This window comes from Tetrao urogallus, assembly GCF_951394365.1.
Source record: "Tetrao urogallus genome assembly, chromosome: 3".
In the NCBI taxonomy this organism is placed as follows: domain Eukaryota; kingdom Metazoa; phylum Chordata; class Aves; order Galliformes; family Phasianidae; genus Tetrao; species Tetrao urogallus.
In genome coordinates this window covers 37762740-37781677 of record NC_136815.1, presented here as the reverse complement: position 1 = coordinate 37781677, position 18938 = coordinate 37762740, and the positions used below count along the sequence as shown (strand labels likewise).

At 34.6% G+C, this 18938-nt stretch overlaps 1 protein-coding gene across 1 annotated transcript in view; it reads left to right on the top strand.

Annotated features, from left to right (window-relative positions):
* RP1 (RP1 axonemal microtubule associated) overlaps window positions 1-18938 on the top strand; it is a gene marked incomplete at both ends in the record, with an annotated part of 183132 nt that overhangs the window by 112480 nt on the left and 51714 nt on the right. Inside the window, 8 exon segments of the mRNA XM_079533866.1 lie at window positions 4787-4938; window positions 6839-6917; window positions 8030-8161; window positions 8722-8903; window positions 9443-9529; window positions 12955-13087; window positions 14424-14563; window positions 17361-17613. Of these exon segments, the coding sequence (XP_079389992.1) occupies window positions 4787-4938; window positions 6839-6917; window positions 8030-8161; window positions 8722-8903; window positions 9443-9529; window positions 12955-13087; window positions 14424-14563; window positions 17361-17613 (1158 nt within the window).

Genomic DNA, 18938 nt, shown 5'->3' with positions numbered 1-18938 from the left:
TTAATCACAGTAGGTCTTTGTCTTGGAGTAGTGCAATATGATATATTCAGGTATGGATAAGAATTAGCTTTCTACTTGCTTCTTCATTCATCTAGACACAATTTAAGTCCAGTAGCTTATGTTTATCAAATGATTACATTATTACTAGAAGCAATAGTAAGTCCTACGTTAATTTCCAAAATGAAAGTAGTTCAGAAATATTCCAGCTAATGTATTTTTATTAGGCTTATTAGTTAAGCCTCATTAATTCAAGCATAGCACCAATCTAACATGAATCAGTCTGGTTTGGGCATTGAGCTGGTGAAATGAATCATATTATTCTGCTTAGTGTGGCTGATTCCTATTTTGGCTAACTCAATCCTCTTTCACCATCCACTGCTGAGTAAGATAGGTGAACCCTGTACCTTGGACTAGATTCTTAAAATCCATTATTGAACCTGTACAAGATGATTTGCTCCACGGTCTTGAGCAAATTAACTGTGTGGCTATAGAAACTGGACCTTAATCTTCTTCCCAGCCTTTAATTCCACCAGAAGGTTGGTTTCAGTTTTTGAGATTTTTTATGCAATAAATTATCAGGGTTAGGCCTCAACTTCTTTTTTTTTTTTTTTTTTTTGCATAGTACAAAATGAACTTTCAGAAATATCCCTGTCTGCGAAATTATCTTTGAATTTTAGTTGCCTAACATCACTTTAAACTCAAAACTTTTATCTGGGAATTCATCTGGCAGTAACCTCTGGAATACTCATTCCCCACATTGACAACCCCTATTTATTATACTATTTTGTACAGCAGAATTTTTGCAGAAGCCTATTGAAAATTGTCCCTGTCAGAGATCTCCAGCACCTTTAAAATTCAAATTAATTTGAATTTTTAATTTAATTTTTTAAAAATTAAAAATTAATTATTTTTATTTTTATATTATATTATTATTTTTATATATTTTTATATTTATATTATTTTTATAAATTAAAAATTTAAAATTTAAAAATTTTTAATTTTTAAAATTAAAATTACCCTGCCCCTTCCGCATTAACATCACTATATTTTGGTGGAGAGCTTGCTAATCTGCAGAGGAAAGGAGTATGAGAGAAGATTTTTAGATCTGTAACAGAAGAAAAAGGATTCATTCGATGGTCCACTTCCACCTTCCCAGTCTCAGTGTATTACCTGCATCACTTGATTTCATTGCAAAGCTAAGAACCTAATGATGGTAAGGGTTTAACAGTACTTCTGGTATTAGGATAGGGTATGGTTTTGTCATTTAAACTCTTTACTCAGAGAGGATATTGAGTTTCCTTTGGGCAAATGTTACTGAATTTTTATATAAATAATCCTTCAATAAATTCTGTTTCTTAGTAAATTAAACAAAAACAACAACAAAATTCAAAGCCACAGCTTCTGTCCTATTTCTAATTCATGGCTGTTCTTTTTGTCCTTTTTACTGAGCGCTAGGTGATCACTTTCACATCTCAAAAATGTTGGCTTACATCTGAAACAGAGCTTTTTATAAATAGGATTTGGCAGAGGCTAAGGGTGCCAAGGTTGAGCAGAACATCTTATTTTAGTAGATTATATTAGTAGATTATTGCTAGAGGAATGTGGTTCATTTCATTGTGAGAACGGTCCAAAATTTTCATTCATAAGGGTTGCTTTGTATATTTTTGTTTCGCTTACATAGCAGGAGTCCTTCCTCTGATTCAAAATCTTTGAAAATTAATGGGAAATATTTGCTGTGACTGCAGTGATCCTTGAATTATGCATTAACAGATTCAGCAGATTCAGAAGGAAATTCTGACTCAGCAAAAGCATTAGAAATGTTTCTACTTTTCAGTATGTATCTCATTTGAATCCAGATATTATGAAGTAACTAGCTGTGTGACTAGAGTTGAAATCATTATTAAGTATATTAATGATCACAGACCAAAGCAATAAAGGTCATTGTAAGCCCTCTGATTTCTAATCACCTCTATATGAGTGATCAGGTCTGTGGCCCAAGCTCTTATTCACAAGCAGCCTTTTGACTTCAATGGATCTGCTCATATGAGCAGTAGAGAGGACACAGGTGAGCCACCAGTCTGGATGAATAACTCATTTTCTTACCTTCATATTCCACCTCCCTTAAAAAGCAAAAAAGCCTAAAAAGAAAGGAAAAAAATAAGAAAAAAAAAAAAGCAAAAGTCACCTGGACAGTACACATACTTTTAATATCTGGATTTCCATCAGGAGCAACTCTGTGTGCCTACAGTCATTTGCAGCTACGTTGCCTTTCATCTGACAATGCATATTTACCTGCCTTTAAGTAAAACCTGACATAAATTAAAGTGTCAGTCTAGGAAAACTCTTTGTCTACTACTTACCATCAAACATGAGTGATGTCATTGATTACACGCACTTTCTCAGACCATGGTTTAAATACTTAGAAAAGCAAATTCCCAAGGGAAGTCCTGAAGTAAATAATGACACAGTGAAATAAAATTACTTTTCAGAAAACTCGTTTTCTCAGTTGTCATCCCCACGTGGTATAAAGATGAAAAGAAAGAAAAACATTTCGGTGTAGTGCAAAGAGCGCACCTTTATTAGACTGATGCATCCCTTATTATTTAATTTTAAATATTCATTTTTCAATCAGCATGCAAAACCACCCAGTAAGCAAAAGCTCTCTCATTCCACTGATGTGACCTTTTTCTTTTAGATATATAAAGAAATAGCTACATAATATGTCACAATATTTGAATTCAGGCCTTTTGATTATAACACTCAATATGAATAGCACCAACTTGTGAAAAGAGCTGTAAGAAAAGCTTAAAAATAAATATCCTCAGAACACATATTTTTTTTTCTCCCTGTTTTCTTATCACCTACGCATGAAAATAAATGACAGCTTTAGCTTCTGGGATCTTAACAATCACTCTCAAACCTACCAGAAATTTTTCCTAATTATATATTTTTAAAGGCTGTAGTTTGGTTAAATAGGGCCATTTCTGTCTTGGAGTAAATTTGATTCAAGAAGTAAACTGTAGTGAAAATATCAGAAGTTTCCAGGATTTATACTGTGATATTTCTGTATCCTGCGATGTATTTTAGACTTGACTTGAATAATGAGTATTTCAATGCCTTCTGGCTTGAAATATGAGTTGTGAGACTGAAAATGCACCTTGGTTCAGTGTCTGTCTAAAGCACTATTTTTTTTCTTTGTTCAAGCACATTTCCTGGGAAAGCAAATGTTGTGCAACCACATAGGTCTCAGGTATGGGCAAGTAGCAGAGTCAGGCAGAACAGTTTCTGCACCGTACTGCTATCATGGTCCGGGCATTGTTGAGATCTGCTTCACAGTGTCAGTGTTGAAGTCATGAAAACCATTGAAGCTGGGGCCAAATAGTTTGGGGTAGTCAAATGTAGCTCAGTGCACATTCCATGTTGTGTTTTAAGAGTGTCCAGGCCTTCAGTCTTAAAACTTCTTATCAGAAAATTCACAAGATACTATATGCATTCTTGAATATATTTATGTTATGTGTATACTGTTTATTACCCACATCCTAAATGTGACTTTTACAGGGGCAACTTTGTGTGGCTTCTTTTCCTTAGGCTGAAGTAATAATGTGTGTGGTCGGAAGCAGAACATTTAGAACATCTAACTCTTAACTCTTTGATTTTTAGTGTCTGTTCCCAGAATATGTCCCCAGAACACCTCACAACTGTTCATATCCCTAACATAGCCACCAAAGTTAGATACCTGCTGTGCCAGCAGCTCCAGTGAGCTCATATTTATTATTGTATTTAAATAAGAGCAAGTTTTACATAGTATACCACAAGCAAATAAAAAAACTTCTCATTTTTTTTCATGACATCCTTTTTGTCATGGTGTTGTATATAACCATGAATAATATTGTGACCTTATTCTGTTTGTTTCCTTGTTCCTTACTTCCATTATAAACTATACTTGTGTGTTAAAGTTGATATTGAAAGGATTTTTAGTTCATTATTCATTATTAACTTGTTTTAGCTCCAAATTCATTCTGATAGGTTTATGGGCTTAGAATTGAAAAAGATTGATAGTCCTGATCAGTTCAGTCACAGGAAGGTAATTACACAAGTTTAAATCTTAAGACAATCAAATTCCAGCTTTCTTTTAAACAATTTTGTATGTGATAAGTTCTAGTTTCCTTTAAAGAAGAAAATATTGAAACAGTTTGCCCAGAGAAGCTATGGAGGCTCCATCCTTGAAGGCATTCAAGACCAGGTTGGACTGGGGTCTGGGCAGCCTGACTGAGTGGGTTGCAACCCCTGCCCATGGAGGGGAGTTGGAACTAGATAATCTTTAAGGTCCCTTCCAACCCAAGCTGTCCTATGGCTCTATGATATTGCACACTACCTAGAGAAGGAGCAAAGAAATATGAGTGAATTGTCTTAAAGAACAGAATTTAGACTTTCCAAAGTCTAAATATTTTTAGAGATTTAATTTAAGGAGGAGGAGGAATTATTTTTGAGACTCTTTGCCTCAAGCAGCAGCCAGTAGTGCTGATTTTGTGGGAGTGGTGTCTAACTGAAACAAAATTGTATTCTGTGAATTGCCAAACAGAGAGTTATGCTGTAGGAATGTGTTTTAGATAGGACATTACCAGGAAACAGATCTGTGCTACTTGTACTCTGGCACTGTATGGGATTCAGATGGAGTTTGCAATGGTTTCTACTAGGAATTATTAGGTAATATAGGTGTTATGCAAGTAGACAAGCACAATTTTCTCATGATGACATTTTTTGTAAATTCATTTTTTTTCTGAAGTTGTGGAATATTCAATCAATTTGCACACCGGAGACTTGAAGAAAGCAGATGCCACTGGTGAGGCTTATCTGTGTATTCAAGGAGAAAGGACTGACTCAGGGAAACGATGGCTTAACTCAAGAAACAGCCTGTTTACTTTTGCTAGAGGGCAGGTAAAACAATGAGGAAAAACATAACTGAATCTGCAAGTATCTTTTTGTTATTTCTTATGTTATTATAGAACTTTTCATATGCAAAGCATCAAAAACACTTCACTAACTTTTGCATTCTGTGTGGGTATAATTTTTTCTATTATCTAAGATGTAATTTTCATAGGTAACATATTAAGCATCAATAGCATTAAACAATAGTAAAGCAATTAAGTTAATGAAGTAATGTTGAGTTGAACTAAATATACTCTGAAATTTCATCTTTTATATTCCAGACTTTTAAGCCTATGGAGTTATCTTTGTTTAGATATACCTGGTAGCTCTGATAAAATTTCTGTAGAATAACTTGCCTTTATACCACAGCCTTCTCTTGATTAGCCTTCCTGAATAGTAATAACTGTATTCCAAGCAGTAATTTATTTTTTCATGCTTCCATTATTCTTTTTCCTCATACTTTCTTGCATTTTGAGTGTTCAAGAACTTTTCCTAGTAGAGTAATTCCTTAAGTGGTTGTGGGCATAAAAATAAAGTAGCTAAAACAAATTTCAGATCAAACAGAAATATCTGTTTCAGATTGACAGGGAATATCTTGCTGACACTTTATTAGACTCCCATTGTGTTCAGATTTGGAATATTTTTTGTTTGTTTGTCTTAAGCAAATAATAAAATCATTGCAAATATTTGCTGAAGGGAAAAAGGGAAGATTCCATCAAGTCTGTTCATCATGGAAGAGAGAAACATCTATCATAGAAATGGCTTCCACAAAAAAGCCTTATTCCAATAGAATCATAGAATCACCAAGGTTGTAAAAGACATACAAGGTCATCCAGTCTAACCATCTGCCAATCACCAATAGTTCTCACTAAACTGCCATGTTCTCACATGTCCCTCAACATGTCTAAACGTTCCTTGAACACCTCCATGATCAGTGACTCCACCACCTCCTTGGGCAGTACATTCTAGTGCCTGACCACTCTTTCTGAGAAGTAGTATTTTCTAACATCCAACCTGAATCTCCCTTAGTGCAACTTGAGGCCATTCCCTCTAGTCCTACCACTAGTTACATGAGTGAAGAGGCCAACCCTGGTCATTCTGTGATTCTGTAATTACAGAGAGCAGTAAGGTCTCCCCTGAGCCTTCTCTTGTCCAGACTGAATAATCCCATCTCTCAGCTGCTCTCCGTAGTACTTGTGCTCCAGACCCCTCACAGCTTTGTTGCCCTTCTCTGGACATGCTCCAGGGCCTCAATGTCTTTCTTGCAATGTGGGGCCCAAAACTGAACACACTACTCGAGGTGTTGCCTCACCAGTGCTGAGCACAGGACAATCTCTTCCCTGCTTCTGCTAGCAACACTATTTCTGATACAAGCCAGGATGCCATAGGCCTTATTGGCCACCTGGGCACACTGCTGGCTCATGTTCAGCTGAGATATGTAGCAGAGTGGTTGAAATCTTCCCAAATGCTATTCATTTGATTCTCATTTACCTGTCTAATTCCCACTCAATTAACTGTGATTTTTAGTGAAAATGAAATTGCTTCAGGTTTTGAGAATAATTAGATATTTGCAAGTTCCATTGAGAGTTTGGGTCTCATTCAAAATAACTTTCAACACAAGTAGACATTGTGATTTGGTTATTTTAGTCTATGAACATGCAAGACACGAGGACTATATTGCTATCCATTACTTGTAAAATTACATCCTATTATGTACAGCAATTTTTTTATATTCATAATATTCTCTGGAACAGAAAATATCAGTTATCACATTCACTGTTTAATTATGAACTCTAAGACAATGGAATGGTGTGAATGAGACAAATTTGCCTCTTTTAAGATATAGAGCAGTGTCCAGATGCCCAAAGCTAGATTGTTAAATATAATTTAAATTATTTTCACATTACAGGTGGATGTTTTCAAAATCAAAGCAGTATACCTTGGCAAGTTGAAACAAGTTCTCATTGGATTTAAGAGTACAAAAAAAGGTCAGCATTTTTTTTTCTATACTTCAGTAATAAATTTGAGATTAAAATACTTTTTTTTTTTTTTATTTGAAATTACTCTCAACTTTCTGTTGTTATTTCTGTTGGATTATACTTCTCAAGTATCTAGCTGTGCTAAAATTCACTGCAGGATATTATTTGTGTCCTCCCTCCAGCTCAGCAAAAGCTCTTGTTGTTAAAGAAAACTGTTCAGCTCTGAAACAGTAACAGCAGGGATCGTCATAAACTGATATTTCGTTCAATAATTTGGCTAAAATTTTGGCCCAGCAATGTTCAGACGCAAGAGATTAAAGCTTTTACAAGTTTGCCACTTGTGCAGATAATGTTGATATTGGAGACAAGACCATTCCAGTGCATGATAAACTGAGTCTCTTGTTATTTTTATCAAAAAGCAAGACTATAAGATGACTCTGTCTATTGAACTTAAAGATGTGCATATAAAAACTGATTAGGGAACTACTTCTCATTTATTTCTTACTTGATTACACTGAACTGGATGATCAGACTTTCATTAACTTCACCAAAACTAGAAGTATAGCCAAGTTTATCAAAACTCAAGGGTCCGAGCGTTGTTTCCAGAGAATACGTTAACTAGCTTTCTTCAAGAGAAGACCTTCAGCTAAGTTTGTATCTTTTTAGATTGCATAGATACTTGCAGAAGTTGTGTTGAGAAAATGTTTTTGTGGCTGATCTGGCAGAAATCCTGATACGCTGTTTTCCATTGGGATATTTATAATAGGATTTTGTATACGGGATCTCTTGTGTAGAGATCTCTTAGAAGCTTTTCCATCCTTTGGAGCTTTGGATCTATCCTTTGGATAGATCAAATCTATCAAAGCATTTTTTTTTTCACTAGGTCTACATAAATTTTCTTTAAGAATTTTTCACTGTATGAAATGTACTAGAGAGCAGGGGAACAGACAGAAATGTACATGCACAGTCACAATATTTTCAGAAGTCTCATTTCCTTAAGAAGTCAGACAAAAGAAAACATTGCACTGATTTTGTAAAGATAGAAACTTATGACTGCATACCAAGAATATTTTGTAACTTAAAAAGTTTAAATTAATAATGTTCTATTTATTTTCATACAGATGAGTGGTTCTTGGAAAAAATTGTTATAAAAGAAGTCAGCTACCCTTTTTCTTCACATGTCTTTGTTCATAATGACTGGATCAATAAACGTCCTAAGAAAGATTTTGTGGAAGTGGTAATTCCTCTCAAAGGTAATAAATACCAGCAGAAATGCTCCTTATTTGTGTGAATTACTATTGCATGGCAAAGCATAATGAAGTTAGCACATGGCAACTTCATGGCTGCTCACCTACAGTGTAGGCAAAACCAAACACTGGCTCCTGATCCAAGGTGAATTATGCCTTCTTTAAAACAAAGAAGCAGTCATGCTTGGGATGAAAATGATGGCAATGCCAATGCTTCTAGTTCTTGCTGCTACTGGAGGAATTGATAACGCACAGTTTAGTCTTACAAAAGTTGACGTATACTCTCAGAACTTTGGTGAGCAGTTGCAAGCATTGGCAGCATGTACAAAGCAGAGAAGATGGGCATGTCACTTGTGTGAATGTCACAAATGAATCTGTGAAGAAGCTAGCCTGGTTTTACACACCTTTATATGACTAGAATGAGCAATGGGGCTTTTGTGACTGCTGCCTGACTTGTCTGTAGCAGATCCAGTCATACTAGGCAAAATAATTTTATGTCATGGTTCATACTGTCTTATAATTTAGATATATATATTGCTCTGAATATATGCTTGTTTCCAATACAGAAATGTCTGTGACATCTCTTCTTACAAAACAAATTAATACTAAAAGCAGAGGACGATGGCAAATGTGGGTACACTGTGTGGAAGTTCCAGAAGATACACCTGATGTTCAAGTTGTGGTATTTGGAACAGAAGGGAAATCTTCTTCACAGAAAGTTCAGAATCTGAATGATAATCCATTTCTGGTTGGTTTCTTCTTTCTTTCATGCAAGTTTTACCGGAGTGTTACAGTAAAGTAAGATTTGCAACTTCTGAATGTGAAGTTCCATGTACTGATTTTTTTTTGTTTGCTAGAGTTGATGTTTACCCCTCCATATGTTAATTAAGCAGTTGAAGAAATTCTTACATGTAGGCTGATGCATATGACTTACAGAACTCTTTTACTGAGCAAATGACAACTTTGGCATGAAAAACCTCACTGACTTGCAGTAAGTCTAGTAGTCCTTAACAGTAAGGTTTTAACTAAAGAAGTTATTTCATAGTTCCTTTACTTTTTATTTCTCAAACCTCATCTAATCTGTTTCCACTGTTTAGAAGCTATATTCCTTCACCATGAACCCAGAAAAATACTTATTCTGAAATGTGCACATGAAATTAATGGCAGTTTCTGGGCAGGTATTTGAATCTGAGCAATACTTTCTCTAAGTTTTTTATTCTTAAACTTGCAAACAGTGAGTAATTATTGTTTTTTTCAATTTTTTTTTTTCATTTATTTTTCTAACAGTTGACTGTTGGAGATGTTGGAGATATAACAAAACTTTCATTTTTGTTATTCAGTCCATGTTTGGAAAGAGGAATTAAGCTTCACAAGGTATTCCAGTATATTCTACATAGAAACAAAGTATTCTGCTTAGTACTTGTATAAGTAGCTTTTGTTGAAAAACATATTGTCATCTTTGGTTTTCTACCACATCAACCAGACCAGACATCTTGTGGCTCAGTCACCTTTTGTCTATAGATTCCTACAATTTCTAGATCTCTTTGAGAGCAGAGCCACCTGTTTCAGCCCGGTGAAGCACATACATTCATACCCACTCATTTCTGTGTGGATCCAAGCTGCACCATGGTATGGAGGGCAGCATTCTTTCCTGGTGTTAGGAGATGCTAATATTGATAATATTGAAATATTGATAGCCCCCAGATACAACGTGACCTAGTTGTGGAAAGCCATTAAGCTGACATTTTTTATTTATTCAATACAAAGTATTCATTAATGGACCTTAAACATCTGATTGATGTTTAATATGTACTTAAAGTCTCTCATGAAAAATGGTGGTGAAATTATTTAATTCTGTCCGTGTTACAATGCAAACAGATTTTAAATGTATACTTTTCTGCAAAGGGTTGTAAGATTGAGTAGAACGGTGTTGTAAACTCATGTAAACTCTTAGGCTTTGTTGAAAAACCTCAAGCTTGGAGATTAAAGCTAAGCAAAGTTGTATTAATAAACTCGACTTGGAGGCAACTGTCCAAACGACTTATAGAAGTAGCACTGAATTATTCTCAGGACAGTAAAAGAATAATATTCTGAACTGGGTCACACAGTTCGTTCTCACTACAGCAAATTTAAATGAGTGTAAGGTGAATCTTTAAATGAATAAATAGTCCAGAAACCATCCTGATGGAAAAAACTAGAGATAGCAGCGTTCTAGGGTGAAATCTGAATGGGCTTATGATACTCAAAGGAAGATATCCTCAACTGAGGATAGAGAAGAAGTTTATCTTCTGAAATGTGTTAATCAGTTCACTTTGTGGTCTCAATTCAGGCTATAATAATGGAAAAAAAAAAAGTAGGTTCAAAAACACAGATTTCTCAATTTAAATACACTTCTCCAGGCCATTTGATAAAAATTCTTAAGACTGACTCTAACCCTTATGATACCTGCTACACCTGAATAGGTGGCTTCAAAAAAGTCAGAAAATTCATAAAAATCTGATTGCTTTTTGCTGCACATTTATGTTTTTTCTTCAAACACAACCCTCTGCAAATTGGTGAGTGATTTTTTGTGATGCTTTTAGATTCTTCACTAGTTTTATTGTTGTTGTTGTCGTTTTAAATAAATAGCTTATTAGTAGCTATAAATTTTTGCAGTCTACAAGAAGTCAATGGACTGCTATAGATCTGTGTAGTCTCTTCTGCTGGTGCACTTACAACCCACAGTATAAGCAACAGTAACATATACTGTGCCAGTAATATGTTTATAACATCTATTACTCATTTATCAGTTTGTTTATAAATTATTTATATGGAATCTTAATCTAAAATGTAGCAATGTGTTTCGATTTTAATAGAATTCTTGCAGTGCAGCAAAAAACAGAAATGCTGTGCAGAAATAGAAAACTATAGGAGTCAGTCAGTATGTGCAAATTCGCTATGAATCAGTGGTCAAACCAAGTCCTAGTTGAAAGGAAAAAGAATCATTTTCATTACTTTCTCATTAAATGAAAGGAATAATAATGAAAATTTCAGAAATTTCACACATGCGCAAAAACAAAAACAGATACAAATGCATTTGTGAAGTATAAAACAGAGATAAAATCCCTGTGCTCCTTTTGCTACTCTATCTTTTGTCTGTTCTGATTTTTACAACAGTTTTAGTGTATAAGAGATTTTCCTTCTGATTTCCTATGGTACTCTGTATATTTCTTTAGAAAATTATCAAAGTTTAGCTAAAACATAACTTTCCTGTAACTTTTGAAGACTTATACACTATAGAAGAGCTGGTTTTTTTTTCTTACTTAAAAGCAGTTTTTCTCCCTTTCCAAAATAAAACAAAATCATTTTTACTTTTCTAAAGAATATAGAAATACTATATGATTGGGAGATAAAACACATAGATGCAATATTATGACTAGAAAGAGCTTGTCAGGTACATTTTGCTGCAGAAATTTACTTCATAAAGTTACACATCTTCCCTTCCTTTCCCTTCTCTTTTTTTAATGGATCCAATTTCTGAAAGGTATTTGCTTAGATGTTCAGTTAACCCTTAGTATAATTTTATTACTGATAGGAGATAAAAGCGTTAGCAGTGGAAGTAAACTTGGGAATCTCTGCCTAAGAGTTTCAATTGCCGGTGACATTAAATTTTCCCTCTTCCCTTTTCCTTTTCCATCTCTTCCTGATAATAATATTTCTGTACAAAGAGAAGTCTCACAGAGTCTCAATAAGCCATTTCCAAAGCCTTGCAGTTCTTAGATATTACTGAAGTTGAGTCCTGAATATTATAGTTACCTGAAATGTTCTTGCATATGCTTGTTACATTTTTATTCTGTACTTTATCACTTGACCTAGAATTAAGTTCACAGCCCGGATTTCCCTCTTGTGAACCAGATCTCTGCAATGACTACAGCAGGAGCTAAAAAACTGGACTCCCAAAGCTATGCTTCCTTTGTTGCTTTGGAGGTTCTAAGTACACAGACTTGGAGTCTAATTTGCCAGTGTCCATGATGTATTTCCTCCTATTGGAATTCATTCTTCAAATGCCATAATTACTACAGGGAACTCCAAAGGCTGTTGCATACCTAATTTCTACCTACTTTGAAGATCCTAGCTGTAATACTGCAAGTCACATCTAAACAAATAAAATTTGGCAAAACAAATGGGCACATAACATATAACAACATATAACGTATAATAACATATTTAACATATAACATACATAATATAATGGTGCTCTAAGTGTAGTTATTAATTTGGAATTCTGAAATTGCAAGTATATACAAGACAATTTAATCTATATCCTTCACCTCTGTCCTAGCTTTGTCTAAGATAGAATTAACAGTAGATGGTATGATGCCATGTTTTGGATTTAAGAGAGCACACTGATGCTTTAGTTGCTGCTGAGTAGTGCTTACATTACTCAAGAACTTTTCAGCTTCTTTTACTGTCGGGCCAAAGGGATATCCCATATCATATGGTGTCATGCTGAGCAATAAAGCTGGGAGACCTGGATGTGAGGGGGCAGCTGCTGCTCATGAACTGGCTGGGACTAAGTCAGCAGGTTAAACTACAACTTGATTTCCTACAAGTGTTCCCAGTATCTGTGCCATATATATGCAGATATAAATAGGCTACAGAATCAGGGGCTGGCACTACTGTAGCTCTCCTTATGCAGAATGAGGTATCTTTACAAAGAGTGTGTGTGTTATAAATAGGAAGAAGATGGTTTCTTTGGGAGTGGAAATAAAAAGCACAGAATTTCAGAGAAGCAGATGTGTTTCTACTTTTTTCTGCAGCTTAGGCTGAAAGATCTGGACACTAAACAGGAACTGAGCTTTCCCACTGAAGCCCAGTATCTGTTTGGAAAAGATGGATCTGAGACTGTGACAGAGCTAGCAGCAGTCAGACCAGACAAAGCACCACTCAGAGGTATGTTGCTGAACAAAGAATAAATATGTAAAGAAATACATAAACACATTCATACAAAGTTGTGAACTATTTAATGGAATAAGCACAATGAGCAAGAATATAAAGCATTTTATTATAAAACAAATCACTCAAAATGATTTTTAAATATTCATTCAGAATGTCAGAGTCTTTAGTAACATGTATTGCTCATATGTTTTTAATCTGTTTTAAAGCAACTGACGTTTTGTTTTCACTAGTCTAAACACTAATCTGAAATTCTGAATCCTGTAAAACCCAATTAGTATATGTCTAGTGAAATGTTCAGAAAAAGACTGATTTACATAAGGTGAGGGACAATATCATGGATTTTAAAAAAGCACGTGTATAGACATAATGGCATGATTCACAGAAAGAAAAAAAAAAAGTTGTTGAAGTTTTCCCCAAATCTCTTTTCTGCTCCAGTAGCTCTGTTTCATTTAATCATTGCATCTGAAAATATGATAAAATTTTCCTTTGTTCTGACTACATTGCAAACAATATTTAGCAAAAAAACCTCATTCATAATAGTCCATCTTCTTAGTTAAAATACTTCAAACTTTTTTGTATTTGCCACCTAATTAACTTGATCATAATAGTCTATTACAACATTAAAATCTTCACAGTGTTCACAGAAACCATAAAGAAAAAAATCCTTTGTCCTACTGTCTCAAGCAATACATACTACATAACTCATCAGCAAGTCATGGCAAGCTGTCCTTTGTGTTGAATAATAATGATGCATATCCAAATAAATTGCTGAACCTTAACAAATTAATTGATGGTCACCATTTCTCCTGAACAGCTAATTAATGGTGGACATAATTATCAAAGTGCCAGACTAAAACAAAATGCAGCTGATCCAAAACAAATAGTGTATTTCATTCATGTATATGTTGTATCTGTGTTTATTCCATGTTACAATGTCATTACATTGGTTTAGCCTATCTCAATTTAAGAACGCTAATCTGCAAGGACTCAAGGCTTGTTAAAAGCCTCACATAATGAATAGTGTTCTTTCTGTTGATTTCAGTGACAACTGGATAAGAAAGTGTTTTCTTCATTTATAATAGCAAGCATGGAATATTGTATTGATTCATGAAGGACATATCATCTCCAGTGTTGTACTGTGTTGTGAGATAGTAGCAAAGTTAGAAGCAGACAAAACATTAATGTCAAGTACAAAAGCTTCAGTTTTTGGTCTTGAATATCCTGTTTCATAATGAAACACCTAGAGTATCCTGCTTTGTAATGATTGGTAATTACATTGCTAAAAATGCTGATTTGGTAATGTTTTTGTGTCTCTGATTTTTCATTACAGAAGTTCTTTACTCAGTCAGTGTTCATACAGGAACGTTGCCTGCATCAGGAACTGACGCAGACATATTTATAACTATATTTGGAGAGCAGGGAGATTCCTGCAAAAGGAGACTAAGACACTCATGTTTTGAAAAAGGACAGGTTAGTAGTTAGCTAAGTTCCTTAACTGTTTTTTTAAAATGTTTCATTTTATTGCTTTTTTTCACAGACATTTTTGTTGTTGTTGTTGTCAAGAACAGGTACTGATGTTATGCTATGGTATAACCTGAGGAAAATATATGTTACTTACTAAAGACCCTGTCCATGGCAGGGGGCTTGAAAATAGATGAGCTGAGAGGTCCTTTTCAACCTGGGCCATTCTATGATTCTATGAAAGCATCTTTCGTACGAGGAATGATTAAACAAGCAAGTACTGTTTAGCCTGGAAAAGGGATGTTGAGATGAAGGGACAGGAAGTAAAAAAAAATAAAATGAGAAAATCAGTAATCCTACTTCCTCATGAAATATGAGAGCTCAAGAACATTAAATGAAAACTGCAGGTGACAAGTTCAAAACAAAAAGAGGTGGATTTTTACACAGTATATCATTATTCTGTCTTAATTTCTGCTACAAGATGTTGCAGATGCATGTTGGTGCAAAAAGATATTGCACATATGAACAAAGGAAAAAGTTTTCTATGAGAATGACAGAGCACTGAAACAGGCTGCCTAGAGAGGTTAAGGAATCTCCTCTGGAAATATCCTAAACCTGTCTGGACATTTTCCTGTGCAATATACTGTAGGCAACCTTTAACAGGAAGGTTGAATTAGACGATTTCCAGACGTCCCTTCCAACCCCTATGATTCTATGATTTTAGTGGAAAAAAATTGTTAAGTGCAAAGGCATAACCTCTGGCTCAGGAAATCTCTGAACCACAATGGTAAAGCCTGAGAGAGTTTATATTTAAGAATTTTCTCCCTATATCTGCCCTCTTTCTCTGCTCTTCCCTAGGAAAATGTTATTGACAACTGTTAGTAACAGTACTAGATGCATCTGTTATCTGACGTACTACTTGCAATATTATGGTTTTTTTAATAAAAAATACAGTAATAAAAAATGTTGGAATGAGGATATATTGACAGTATCTAAGAGGTGGAAGGAAGAGATGTTAAGAGCAAATCGTACTTACAGACAGTATCCCTGGAAAATATTGAGTGGACAGGCAAAGAAGACAAAGTTAAGGAAAACTGAGATATAAGAGAAAGGGTTTCTCTTGACTGATAAAGACTGGAAAATAAAGAAAAACTAGTAAGACAGAAAAACATCACGAAGTATAAGCAAATATGTGACTGTGGAAAGGACAGCTAGTTTGTATTCATTCAAGTAATCGTGTCTTCACTTTTTCACCAGTTTAATGGGTTAAATAAGTGGGCATTGTAATTTTGCCTAGCTTACTCTCTGTCTAAAGTAAGTCAATTTAAATAAAATCCTGTTGTCATTCATTAATTACATTCTCGGTAGTGTGTTTAATGCAGTTCCAAATGCCTTTATACTGAGTAGAAAAAAAAAAAAAATGGCATCAACCATAAGTACATTCTTGCTAATACTGAAGGAGTAGGCAATTTAATGTATTATTACAAGAATTCACTGATAACAATGAGTGATTATGACCACAATTAGACACTGACTGTTAATTATTATCACAAAGAATGAGACTAATGATAGGTTCCTTTTTCAGACAGAGTTAGCTGTGAAAGAACATGAATATTATCAGTACAGGCTATTTCCTCTAAGTCAAGGGTCATGTAGATGACACGAAAATGATATTTGGCTTGGAATTATAAAGAATAAAATTAAAAGGCAATGAGTGTTACCAAAAAGTTATTTACAAGATATTTCTCCCAGCTGTATCTTATTTTGGGTTGTATATGCATTCAAGGATATAACGAGGTAATGATGGAAGCTCTAAGGCTGTGATATGAAGAATAACTCTGATGTTTTCTTTTTCTGAGCACACTGTGGAAAGTAGTTCTGCACTGCCAAGGGAATGGACCAGATGACACAATAATTTTTAAAAATAATCTCTTTTTTGTTGCTTTCTGGTTTTCATGCTTTTTCCTGCCTGGTGGCAAATTGGTTGGCAACAAATAAAAATTACAGCATCTGTTTCTACTATCCATCTGCATTTTTTTTTAATGTCACCCACACTCATGCCCATGTATCTACCCACCCGCTTGTATTATTTCTTGCACAGAACACATTCATTCTCTCACTCATATAATTTATTCATCCCAACATGCACTAGTGCAGTTGCCATTTAGCTTTTGTTTGCTACTAGCTGTAGCAATATTTAAACAGATGTCTATTTACATCCAAAGAGCACATAAATTCTTGCTTGTATGCGTGCACAGCCTTGCTTATAGTTTCTAATGTCAGTATCATCCTTTTGTTTGCATAGTCATCAACGCTGTCAGTATTTCAGTTCAGACTTGAATAATACAGCATTTTTTCAAATGGGAAAACTTAGAATATAAAGTAATTTGACATTTTTTGTTTAATAAAATGCCTTATTTAAACCAAGTTCAATTTACAAGACCAGTCCTGAATTTTCGAGGACTCCCTTTGATTCACTTACAAGGAACAGGTTGAAGTTTTGAGAGATCTTACAGAAGATCTGAGATTTCTTTCTAGTGTGTACTAGTGGGATACTTTTCCTAATACAGCCTGGGATGCAGTAATCATGAAAAAGAAAATAATGCATACATTCAAGGATCCATATATTTTCTTTGTCTCCAAATATAAATTTCAAAATATCAGAATATCTTTCTTTTCTGTCAGAAATCAAAAGATACTTCAGTATTGAAAAGAGTATGTCTTTCCAAACATGCTCCTATAGATAAAAGATGGACCATGTTATTTAATCAATTTAATGCAGCTGATTTTATCTTTAACTTCTCAGGTCAGTATCTCCGATGTGAGAGCAGTAGACCTTGGACAATTAAGCAAAGTGCTTGTTGAGCACAGTAATGTCGGTTATGGAGCTGGATGGTACTTGGACCAAATCGTCATCCATGAATCAGGCAAGACTGATAGCCAATATATATTTCTTTGTCGGCAATGGTTAGACAGTGGAGTTGGTGATGCACAGATGGAACGAATGTTGAGACTACTCGGAAAAGTCAGGAATGAAATGCTGACAGAAAAGATTCACGGTAAGACTCAAAATCATCAAATTTACTTCTGGTTTTTGTTTTAATGATAATTTTTCAGGTTATTTTTAAGACTAAAACCAAAATAGAAAAATAATATACCTTAAATGTAAGTTGTATCTCTCAAACTATCTCTCCAAACACTTTCCAGACCTGGTAGGTAGAATTATAATTAGCAGAAGGGAGAGATGAAATGAATGGGAGCAACAAAGTGTGTGTTCAGTTGAGGCTTGAAAAAAGCTGAAGCAGAAAGAGGTAGGTTGTTCCATATGGCAATCAGTGCAGAGCAGAAGGCTCCTACAACAGTGGTGAAATCTCAGGAAGAAATGCAGAAACTCATATAGCAGAATGAGATTTTCCTGTGTGTTCATATGTTTGCAAAAAGCATTTGCTTTTTTTTTTGCAGTTTTCGTTTTTACTTAAATGACATGAATTTTACTTAAATGGCAAAGTTAGTTGACCTGGACCCAATATCCTTATCAATTTAATGAAAAAAGGATTGAAATTCAGAAATAAGGTAAACACCAAACCTGATAAGTGTTTTACATTTTGCCGTCGGACTGGATTTCTTAGCTCTCTGGCACATCTTGTCATTTTTTGAAGAAGTGTTAAATGTTTTGGGTCCATTTATGCAGTTTGACTCAGAAGTGCTAGACCAAATTATGTAAAGTTTAACTAATCTGAACATATGAATTTGTATTCTCAATCAATAATTTTGTACATTGACCATTATTGATTTCTATATTCATGGTTATTCCATTTTATGTTTAGAGTTCTATATTGTTGCAGACATGGCTGTAGTACATATTTTTATGTTTAGCTGCCTGTACCTTGTCCAGTAACAGATATTTTATATCATTTTAGGAAATACAAAAATGCTATTACTGAGACAACAGGACAGACTAATGTGGAAAGTTAAGCTACATAGCAGCTAGAGTAATGTCTATTTCAAAATAAGAAATTACTGTACTACAATACTTCAAGAATTCCATAGGTGCCCTACATAATCCACAGAGTGAGGCAGGCTTCTCCTAACAGTTATTTAGAGCAGAAGCCCAGGACTGATCAGGGTCTGTCAGCTCTCTCTTCACTGACAATTTAAAAGGTGTGAGAAATCTTGCACCCTTTTCTAGTGTCTGAGTGTAGGTATGTAAAAAGATTCCACCATCCTATGCTTCTCACACAGCCACAGTCTCTAAAAATTTGAGTTTAGATTGACTAATATTTTTTAGTCTATGATTATTTATATTCAATTGTGAATCTATTCAACATCAGTGCTGGTCAGTGTGTATAATACTTCTGTGAAGAATTATGAAGAATATTACAGA